The 11509-nt window shown below is 36.9% G+C and overlaps 1 protein-coding gene across 1 annotated transcript; it reads left to right on the top strand.

Moving 5' to 3' along the window:
• Positions 1–1190: 1190 nt before the first annotated feature.
• On the top strand, positions 1191–11027 carry LOC110116330 (zinc finger CCCH domain-containing protein 13). The gene is made up of 6 exons (XM_020849878.2): positions 1191–2244; positions 4490–5159; positions 6117–6268; positions 6460–7511; positions 7626–7703; positions 10478–11027. The coding sequence occupies exons 1-6, from the start codon at positions 1533–1535 to the stop codon at positions 10913–10915; spliced, it is 3102 nt and encodes a 1033-aa protein (XP_020705537.1). The 5' UTR covers positions 1191–1532; the 3' UTR covers positions 10916–11027.
• Positions 11028–11509: the final 482 nt, after the last annotated feature.

The raw sequence follows: 11509 nt of genomic DNA, 5'->3' as shown, positions 1-11509 counted from the left end.
AATTCAATTATTATCTAAAATTGTATAATATTAAATATAAGATAGTAAACAACTTATAATTTATAACGTCTACAAGCTTGGATGTCTAGCACGCCTGACACTGTCGGCAACCATCTAGAACTCGCGGCTGTCTGTTGACTGTTGTCCGCGCAAGCGTGCGCATGAGGGTTGTGAGGCGAGGGAGGAGAAAGTTGCGGAACTCAATGGCAAGCTTGATGCCACCGGCCGTTGTCTGCACCTTTCGAGGCCCTTAACTGTCCGCACAAGCGCACACGTGAGGGACATGAGGCGAGGGAGAAGGCTGCGACTTGCAGAATGTCGCGATGGGCGAAGACGAAAAAAAAAAAAACACTGAACCGATAAACTCGGGTTTAATTGAATATAAAACTAGGGCCCGTGCCCCCTTGCTAATAGCTCTACTTTTACATGATGAAATGTCTAGATGGTGTAAATATTTTTGACACAAACTCATAGGCTCATGAGGTAAAACTATTTCTAAATTATAATATTTTTATGTACCTCTTTTGAAGCTTTGTGACTTACTTATATGAATTTCACTAAATCACATAAACTTGTATCTTATAATTATAATATTTTGTGTGCTTGTTGTCCATCTATATTTGATCTCACTCAAAATTGTATAATATTATTATACACACACATACACCATCATTTAAATTACTCTTGATTTTATAGATCCATAATATTTATTTGGTTTCCCTCATCTAACGAATTTTCATAAAAAAGCCTACAAACTGTCCTATTCATCACTTGTCCACCAACTCGTTAAGCCAACCGCTATTATCCTAAATAAGGAGCCTCAATATAAAATAATCGTCATAGAGCTCACTTATTATACAGCTTCTAGCTTAGCTAATCCGCTAAATGATAAATCACAATGCAATATGAAAATTTATTATTATTATTATTATTATTTAGTTTAAGTGACCGATTATTATTGTGTGATGCCCAGCCCAGGCTTTTCGTTCGCAGATTTGACCGCTTCCGTCGCACAGCCGGCGGTCCAGCGCCAATTCACACGAAACCCGGGCCACCCACCATTGGAACTTACAAAAATATCCCTTTCTACCGAAGCAGCTCGGGTGCAAGGCATGAATACCAATGGGCTATTCCGTCAGAAAAATTTATAATTTATCGTCAATTTCTACCATCGAAAAATAAGAAAAAAAACAGATGGGCTCTCCATTCCGAGATTTCTTCCATGAACAGCCTCCTCCTCCTAGCTGTGGCTACTTCTCTCTTATTTTAAATCTTCTCCGTCCTTGTCCTTCTGCTTCTTCAATCACTATCGAATTCATTTAGTTCATTGTCTTCCTATAACTTGCAGTTCCAACCGAGCCATTTCTTGTGCGGCAGCGTATTCCGGTGAAATCAACTGCGGTTTGAGGACAGATCTCATTGGCTTTCGCCGGCGGATTTTCAAAGGGGGTTGATTAGGGGTTTTTTTTCTGCGTTTTATTTGCTGATTTGATTTGCCGATTTGGAAATTAGGGTTTTTAAGTATTATCAATATGCCGAGGAGTTCTCATCACAAGTCGCACCGTTCTCATAAGCATAGTTCAAGAGATGCGAGAGAGCGGTCTGACTCTGAGGATGATGGAAACTCGAGAGATCGTAGGCAGAGACTAGAGGAGGCAAGCTCTGGTTCAGGGGCTAGGGTTCCGAGGGATTTGGAGGCGGATAAGAGAAAGCCCTCGCTGCTCTCTTCACAGGAGAAGAATAAGGGCATCGCTGAAAATGGAGAATGTTCAGCGGAACATGGCAGGAAGCGGAAAGATAGAGGAGATGGCTGTGCTACACCTGATAGATGGAATGGTAGCGGAAAGGATGATGGTTTAGCGGAGAAGCGTCGCAAAGAAGAAAGCTTTGGATCTTTGGATATGGAGAAAGGGGAGAGGTCAAGGGTTTTGATTGTTGAATCGAAGAGCAGGTCAAGTAGAAGGCGTGAGGGTTCTGCAGAGAGGTACGGGATGAGCAGCAGTAGGACTGAATCTTTGAAGAGGAGGTCTGAGAAAGAATATAGCAGACGGGAGATAAGGGAGGATAAAGAGAGGGACATAGATCGTGTTTCAGAGAGTGAAAAGGAGCGAGAACGCGCGTCAGAGAGGGACAAGAGAGTTCAGGATTCCAGGCATGGGAAGTCTGCCGATGTAGAGATGAGGAGCCATGATTCCAGGAGAGGAGGTGCTGAGGAGGAGTGGTTGACAAAAAAGGATAGTACTGGTAAGGTAACTGGAACATTAGTTTATCTTATTTAAGCTGAATATGTTATTTCACATTATGCTGGCAAAAATTATCTTTGAATAGCCAATCAAGGTTGAGTATTTTTATTCACTTTACTTCAAAGAATGTGCATATCATACTGAGCAAAGCATTGAATCACTATGATATGTTTGCCTATAATCCTGTATGGTCTTGTATTATGATTCTGGTTTACATATAGCCTCACACGCAGTGATTTTGTTTTATATTTTAAACATTTGTTTCACGCTGGATTTTACTTGAAAGGTCGCTGGGAATTTCAGGTCAGCATCAATGTTATCAGTCTGTTCTTATTAGGATGCTTCCAGCTTGTTTGTGAAAGTTATTGAGGTTAGAACCAATGGATGTTTTAGGTGCTTAGTGAATTATCGCATGTAGCACCTTGATTTATGGCTATGATAAAAAGAGTTGAGTTTTTCATTGTGGACTTCTTCACCCTATAGGCACATTTTTCTTTATGAAGTTTGTTTTTTGCTCACAAATGCATTATAGGTGAAGTTCTTCGAGCCTTTTCTTCTATATATTGTGCTGATAATGTAGTTATTGGGATTAAGTGGTCTTGAAGAGGCTTATAGTAAATATTATGTCGTTTGACCTTGTTTCGTAAATATAAGATGGCAGGATTTTGTCTTATATGCTTGTGGACCACTGAAAGTTTTCTTGTTGACATGGAAATGAGCAAGTTTCTTATACTTTCAGATAGTGACGTTAGAAAAGCAAGATTTATTGTTTCTTCTTTATCTGCTTTTAGCTTGTTGGGCAAGAAGTTTTTGGTTTTGTGCAGTGTTCTATCAAGTTAGTATTTCTGATCTTCAAGCATTCTTAGGATTAGATAGGGCTTGTTCCAATTCCCTCATTCTTATCTTTTTGTTTAATTGTATCTTTTTTCCTTAGTGAATGCTCTATAGAAATGGTTCAGAATGGCAGAAATCTCATGGAGCCATGGAGGTACAATAACGAAGGCTTGTGTAGTTGATGTGTTTAGGCAAATCACTTGACTCCATTGGAGAAAGGAACTATAGATGAGGTTGAGATGTTTAAGAAAATTTGTAATTCTTTTGGTGATGGAACTATAAATGAAGCCCAATGAAGAAAAGAAAAATTCGGAACCCATTCTTTTTAAAGAAGGTTACTTATTACATGCTTGATATACATGATGCTGTTTCTGCAGAATTGGATTTAATGGTAGGCCTTTTCTTTTAAATTAGTTCTGGGCACGGTTCTTATTTTCCTTTCACCCTCTAAAGGTGTGATCCTGATTCAAGGTCTGCTTAGAGTTTTCTTATGTTAAACAAGCTTAATAACTAACCCTAGTGGGTATTACCTTGGTTGCTCCAATAAAAAAAAAAAAAATCGCATCCTGTATCTTCCAATTATTTTTTGGGTTGCTTTAAATCCAGTGTCCAAATACAGGATGAAAACTGGTCCAAATACAGGATGAAAACTGAAGCTTTTGTTCTGTTTGGTATTGTTTTCTAATGTGCACCTTTCGATATAGGATTCTATTATGCTTATAAGTGTACTTATTTTGCACTACATTGGACTTTTATTTCACGCCTCAAAACATTGTTACTGCTAAGGCTACCTTAATTTTTTTCCAGGGTTTTCCATGTATAATCATAAATTCCTGAAAATTCTCACATGTTTTTTAATATTTTGCATTGTTTTAGTTCACATGGAATGGTCCATGAAATTTCATTTTTATCTATATTTGAATGGTAATGTACTAATGTTTGGTGGGTACTGTAATTTGGTGTCCTATGAATTTCTTTGTAGGGGTTTTGACAATATTTTTATTTAAAATATTAAGTTATGGTGAGTTTATTTTCTGATGTGACTGGTGTCCTGAGAGCTGAAATTTCAAAATTTTGAATATGTTCAAAGGAAGATTAAATTTTCAAATATTTATTTGGATTGTGTTAACATAAACTTTGAGCTAAGTCAGATGTTTGGAAACGAGTTCATTAAATTTGCTATAGTGTTTGTTGCATGACTGATGTTCTGAGACCTTGGAATTCCTTATGGTTGCCTCATCATTTTTTTACTTAAATTCTTGATAGTGCCTTGAATTTAGGTTTGGCTGGTTAGTCGATTCTATATCTGAAATGGAAGGATGCATGTTAAGATGATATAATTTGCAGAATTTATTTTTTGTTTGTTTTACTTATTATTTTTTTTGGAAATTGTGATTTTAAATGTTCTGTAGAATTTCAAGCTCGAGAGGATATGCACGGTGCTGAGTTAGACAAAGATTCTGAGAAATTCATTACAAAGAGAAGAAGGAGCTCAAGTGGCTTTGATAAATGGCAGGATGATGGTAAAAGCATTGATGACAAGCGGTTATCTTCCAGGGATGATCGCATCAAGAATGGAGGCCATAAGGTAGAGGGGCACAAAGATGAAAGGTATAGAGATGAAAGGTATAAAGATGATAGGTATCGGGACAAACATTACAAGGATATTGAGAGGGATCATAGACATCGAGATATCAGGTACAAGGAAGAACGTTCTTCAAGAGATTATACCAGTGACAGGCTTGAGGGTAAATATGCTAGGGATAGAGACAAGCCTATTGAGAGTTACTCCAAGAAAAGTAAGCTTCATGGAAGTGACCGTGAAATTAGCCCACGTGCTGAGGATCATGGAATGAAGTCAAAAGATACCAGGGCTCGCAAAAGTTCTTATGATGAAAATGATGATCATTATGGTTTGAAACATAGAAATGCCAAGGAACAACGCTTGGATACAGAGAAGGATGCTTCCAATTTGAGTAAGATAGAATATAAACATCAAGGCAAGATTGTTACTTCCCTCTCAAATAATCTTTCAAAGAGGTCTCCGAGCCCAAAGACTCATAGTTCCAATGATCACAACAGGTTTCCTTTTTTATTGTAACATCTTTTGCACATGAATTTTCTTGTTTTCATCCTCTTCTTTATGAAGGTTTTGATATAGCATAGTATATAGTGGGTTCCAAGTTGCATTGAATCTTTTGCACATTGTAAGTCCTGCTACTTCATACCTGTTATATTTCTGTTCTCTTGGAACTTATATGATTACTGACTGAGAATTTGTCATTAAAGTGTGCAAGTTATGTTTGATCAGTGTATGAGTTGTAGTGAGATTATGATTATTCCTTATCCAGATTCTAATGCAAACTGTTCAAATTCCATGAAGATGTCCCCCTCACAATAACTCTCTAAGCCACCACTGATATGTACTCATCTTGTCTGTTTTGTTGTTTGGTTGTGAGGGTTAGAGCTAGATTGATTAGGATTCAGGACGAGATAAGTAATTGGTTGCTTTTATATTAGAAAATACTATCCTAAATGATGGAAGAGGAAGGGAAGGAGTGGGCATTCCTTTTGGTTTTAGGACATTATCTGGTTTGGTGATCGTAATGGTTGCAAATTTTATTGTTAGGCTGCGAATTAGGAACTTAAAAAGCCCTTGAATTGTTGAAGATAAGAGGGGCAGAACAATGAAGCGGGTAATCATTGGTTGTAAATGTTGTCTCTTTATCTTCTTTTTACTAACATCTATATAGAAAATTTTTTCCTTTATTGTTTGTAGTTTTGCAACATAATATAACTTATTTTGTAATGCCATCTATGACTTGTGACTCTAATTTGTTTGTTTTTTAGTTTTTGTGTTGCATGAATGTATTTTTATTACTTTGAATGCCAAATCATCTGCTTGTTTTTTCAGTGATATTCCTCAGCCATAGTTATTACTTATCTTCATTAAACTTAATTGCATAATTATAGAGATTAGTCTAATCTACCTGTTTTTAGCTGTGGAAGATTGTTTAATTTCTAATTAATATGCTGCAGGCGTGGCTTAAAACCGGAGCAAAATAGAGACCCGGTTTCTGATGATAGGGCTCGCCGTACTGAAGACCATAATAGAATTTCAGTAGTTCATGAGAGAGTTTCTGAGTCTTTTTCATCAGAAAAGATTAAGCATAGAGATCGAACAAAATCAGGTGAATTATTACGTGGATTTGTTTCTTCTATTTTTGATTGAAGCTCAAAATTTGGTGGCTATGATTATACTTGTTCTTCAAGAAGTGTTAGATGGTTCTCGAGTAGTTAGACAAATTAATGTTAATATTGAAGATAAAGTTAAAAAAAAAAAAAAACAAGTCTAAAATACTGAAATAATTACTTATTACAGATGACAGGGAACGGCGATTATCAATGGAGAATCCAAGTATGGACAGCCATTTTAAAGCTGAGTTTCACAATGGTGAACGTTTCTCTGTTCCCCCATCACCCTTCAAGCGTACTGTTAATTTCCCTGGGAGTTCTCCTGGTCATCTTCTATCTCAGCCACCTATGAGACATGGAAGGGAGAGCCCTTCCATTTTTGAGGATGATAATAGAATTAAATCAGGGGACCGCAGACCCACCGGCCGTTACAAAAGAAATAATGATCCAAATATTGAAAGGGGGCCGGGATTGACTTGGAAAAACAATCCAACTTGGCCTGCTCCAGTTCCAAATGGTTTTATGCCGTTCCAGCATGGGCCACCAGCTCCTGGGTTTCATTCAGGTATGCAGCATTTTCCTCCTCCATCCTTGTTTGGTGCAAGGCCATATATGGAGTTAAATCAATCTGGTATTCCCTATCAAATGCATGAGGTAGCAGACCGGTTTACCAGTCATGGCCATCCGTTTGGATGGCATCATCCAGTAGATGATTCCTGTCCACCCCAAATGCAAGGGTGGGATGGTAGTAATGCCCTTTATGGTGACAAATCACAAGTTTATATGAGACCTGATTGGGATCAGAATAGAAATCTAGTGGGCGGACGTGGTTGGGCGTCGAATGCTGAAATGTGGAAGGGACAGTCTGCAAGCATGAATGTTGAGTTTTCTGTTAATCAGGAAGTAGCTGATGAATCAAGAGGTGCCTATTCTAGCCTACAACCTAAGAATGAAGCGGACCATCTGCAACATGTATCAGATGATGTCACTCATTTAAAGCAATACAATGATCCTCCAGATGGTAAATCTATAGAGGCCTCTGTTGATACTAAACTTGGAAGGAGTTCGATTCCTTCTAAAAGTCTTAAGAATAATAGCGAGTTCTTAAGCGCTTATTTATCTAGAGATGAAATTTCAGCCGAACTTACGCACCCGGAACTTTATAAAGAGATTGAGAATATATTGACAGCTCGTAAATCAACTGGTATTTACGCCACTTCCATGGTTGAAAATGCTAAGGTGCCATTTGTTTTTGTTCGCTGTTATGTCTTTTTTTTCTTTTCTGCCTTTGATGTACGGTTATTCCATGTTTTCCATTTTTCTCTGTTCTTGATTGAGTTTCTCTTCTTACAGAACCATAAAGTGCATATTTTATCTAAGGTTTCAAAGCCAAGTTCTATGCTTCCAACGGCTGCGGATGCTGCTTTCAAGGTAATTTAGGTTATTCTAACTATTTTCTTGGATGTGGAAATTTTTCCTCTGTTGTAATTTTCCAAATGCTTCCAATGATTGAAATATATTTTAATAATATTTTAGAGATCACGAGCTAAAATATTTATACTTGATTTAATTTTCGAAATTGTGGAATCTCCACTTTCTTAGAGGGTTATTTCTCTTTCATGCAATGAAACTGGGAATTTCCTCCTACTTTACTTTTTATCATCATTTAACATATTATTGGTGTGCTTGTGTATGAGGGAAGAGAGAGAGAGGGATGGATGATCGATTGATTTGCTTTAGTTTTTAGAGAATTTGTTAATCGCTTTGTGGTCTTTTTTGGGGAAGGGTTCACATATTTTTATGCTTCTATTATTATGTTTATTATGTATGCAAATGGGAATGAGGAAGGGCATGGTAATGGGTTGTGGTGGTGCGATATTTAGGAGGGTGGTTACCCAAATAGAGTTGGTAATGATCTTATATTTGAAAGAATAAATTAATTTTGAATGATAAGGTAATTTAGGTGAATTTCCTGGAAGGAAGGGAGGGGATCCCCTGCCAAGAGGTCCGGGTCAAATCCCAAAGAGAGCATTCTTTTTTATTAAGCATTGGGGTGATAAGTTGGTTTCAGGCAAACACTGACTGAGGAGAGTTTGACCGTACGATGTTGGATGCATGGTTGCAAGTTAGATTGTGGGTGTTGGGAGCCCGTTCAGTTTTCCAACATTAATGGTCATTCTGACACATTAATTTGAATCGAATATGACATGAAAATTTTAGCTTTAGATTAATCCATATAAGATTTATGTCAGCACTTGCTATATTCAAAAGAAAAAAAAAACGGATGAGTTATAGGGTCAACTTGAAATCGAACTTAACCCATTTAATTAGCAGACTTATCTTACTTTCAGCCCTGAGTGTTAACAACTTGATTTTTTTTTTTTCAGAATATGGTGTGTAAATCAGTTACTTTTTGTTTATTTTTAATCGAGTTAACAACACCCCAATGCTATGTTGTTGGGTTTGTACTTGGGTCTTGTTTGGTTTTCATGTCTGTTTGTGTTTCTCAATGCATTTATATTATTGGTCTGGTTCGGATTGTTTCCATTTATTTGTCATGCCATTTTCAACGTAGATCCCAACTCTTCATATTAATGTAAATTTGACACGTTTATGGGGATGGCAGAGTCAAATCCCAAAATAGCAGGTCTCATTTTTCTAAATTATGAGTCTGGTCTGCTTATTTTTGGCATTAAGTTGATTTTAAGGAATGCCACGAGGGAGGGGTAATTCAATGCCGGAAGGGTAGTTCCATTTCCAAATGATATCAAGAACTAAATTTCTAAACTAATAGAAAATAAGCTGAGATATTTGGTGAGTACCCCTGAGAGGGGCAGTTAGTCCCATGCAAGGAGATAACCTCAAATCAAAAGGGGTGTAGGTATAATTTCCCAAATTATTGGTGTTGTATGTTGATTTAAAACGAAAAACCTATTTTGGTTGAGTACCTCCCAGATCTGATCCTGAATCTGCCAGAACGCTGTGAAAAATACCAAAATCACTTGAGATTGTAGTGAAATTGATTTAAAAAATCCTCAGTTTTGTTTTGAGGTTCCTGTATTACTCTAGTTGCTTGTTTCATTCAGCAGGGATGATTTGTTTGAACGTCTGTTAATAAACAAATTCTAGTATTTTTATTGTATTGCATTAACTAATTAGTTTTTACCCACAATAATTTGTCTTGAAACCGTATTTTATCATTGTAGCTTGTAGCGTATGGCTGAATCTTTAATTTGCTAGTAGATTTTTTATCTGTCACTCCCTTAATAGGAACTGTGTATCGGTTTGTTAAGGAAGCTTATTTAGGGACTGTCGTTGTGTACAGACCATCAGGCAAGCTCTTTATAGCAATCTTTAGTTTGAAAGTCCCAAGTAGCCATGGTATCTTACCTGTAATTACTACTAACTGATCCTATGTTAAATTCTCTTATTGAGCGCTATGAGTATTTATTTCTCATTTCAACTGTACAACAACAACAACAACAACATCAAGCCTTTATCCCACTACGTGGGGTCGGCTACATGAATCCTTTTTCTCCATTGTGTTCTATTAAAAGTCAAATTCTCATTTAAACCTAATAAAGAAAGGTCATTCCTAATATTTTCTAACCAAGTCTTTTTAGGTCTACCCCTACCTTTCTTAACATAAGTCAAATCTAATACCTCTACTCTCCTAACCGGGTCATCGAAACGCCGTCGTTTTATGTGACCAAACCATCTAAGGCGACTCTCTCTAATTTTATCTTCTACTGGAGCTACTCCAACCTTTTCAACTGTATTGCATTTAAATATTTTTTAACACTAAGGCTTCATTTGGGACGGCTTTTTTATTGCTTTAAGTAGCTTTCTTGTAAAAAATAAAAATTTTATACTAGAAAGCTGCTTTAAGATGCAGTAAAAAGCCGTTCCAAACAAAGTCTAAGGCTTCGTTTGTGTTAGAAAGCTGCTTTAAGAAGCAGTAAGAAAACCGTCCTAAATGAGAATCCTAAATTTCTAAACATTACTGGATTATTTCTTATGATAAACTGATAGCTTTTCCTCTAGCCAAACACGCCCTTTTATTTTAATGATGGCCTTTAATGGAGTTTTTTTTTTCTTTAAAATTTCAGTTCCTTTTAAACATTTCAAACTGTCTTGCCTTCTTTCTGCAAAATATATTATGATGTCTGTAAATGGCGTCATGCTTACTGAATCCTTGATTGCAGAGAGCCATGTCAGTTTATGAGAAGCAGAATAATGGAAGGAGAGCAAAGCCTCCAGTTTTAGCTTCTTGTTCAAAAGACGTGAATAATTCTCCTGAAGCCACTAATGTGGACGAAATGAATGCAGTCGGTACTTCTGTTTCCAAAGAACCTTTACCTGCCAATACTATTTCCATCAATGTCATGGAAAATCCAGGCTCAGATGAAAATACTGTGAGGCCCATGGAAGAAGAAATTGACAAAAGCAGCAGTCCTGGCACCAAAAGTTCACCTGTTGACATGGAAGTTGAACATGTCAAAAACACTTCTAAAGTTTACAATAAACAGCTATCAGATCTTATATCTGATGTTATGGACAGTCATCAGGAATGTGAGGATGTAATGCCAGATTGTAAGGTAAATTTAAGTCGGATACATGACACTGCTGAAAGTACACATTAAAACTAATATTTTCCCTTCTTTTCTTTTTCAATTGCCATTTGAGTTGAGGGTTATTGGTCATAGTGCTGGTTGCTCATGTTTCTGCCTGAATAAAACTTTTTTTTTTAATCTCTATCTTCTGCATCTTATCGTTGAATTTTATATAGTTTTTGCTTTCTTTCTGTATGATGCACGGTTTATTTTCTTTGGAGGGAAAGGAATAACCGTAGATTTGGGAATGCATGAATCAGCCCCTCATCCTTTCTCACCCCTATAAGATATGCTCTATTGCAAAGAGTCAAAAAATGGAGGAATTTTGATGAGCTCAAGAGGGGTTTTGACATTCTTAAAGATTTATAATACTGGCAATCTATTGTTGATTGTCCAATGCGTGTTCAGATTGCTGGATGGTCTTTTAATTCCGGCTGGTTCTCCCCGTTGGAATGGCTGTAAAGAGCCTTCTGCTTGCCATGACTCATTGTTTTGGATTATGGTTTTTGAATCTGGTTTTTGGGATCTGCGGTTGTTTTCGTGCAGATGATGATGAATGAGTCCAGCTGCTTTTCTTGTTTTTCACTCGATGGTCATTTGCTGGTTGTATTCGTTTTGCTTAAT

This window comes from Dendrobium catenatum, unplaced genomic scaffold, assembly GCF_001605985.2.
Source record: "Dendrobium catenatum unplaced genomic scaffold, ASM160598v2 fragScaff_scaffold_1256, whole genome shotgun sequence".
NCBI lineage: Eukaryota > Viridiplantae > Streptophyta > Magnoliopsida > Asparagales > Orchidaceae > Dendrobium > Dendrobium catenatum.
Note: the sequence above shows the minus strand (reverse complement) of the source record. Positions and strands in the feature narration are given on the sequence as shown.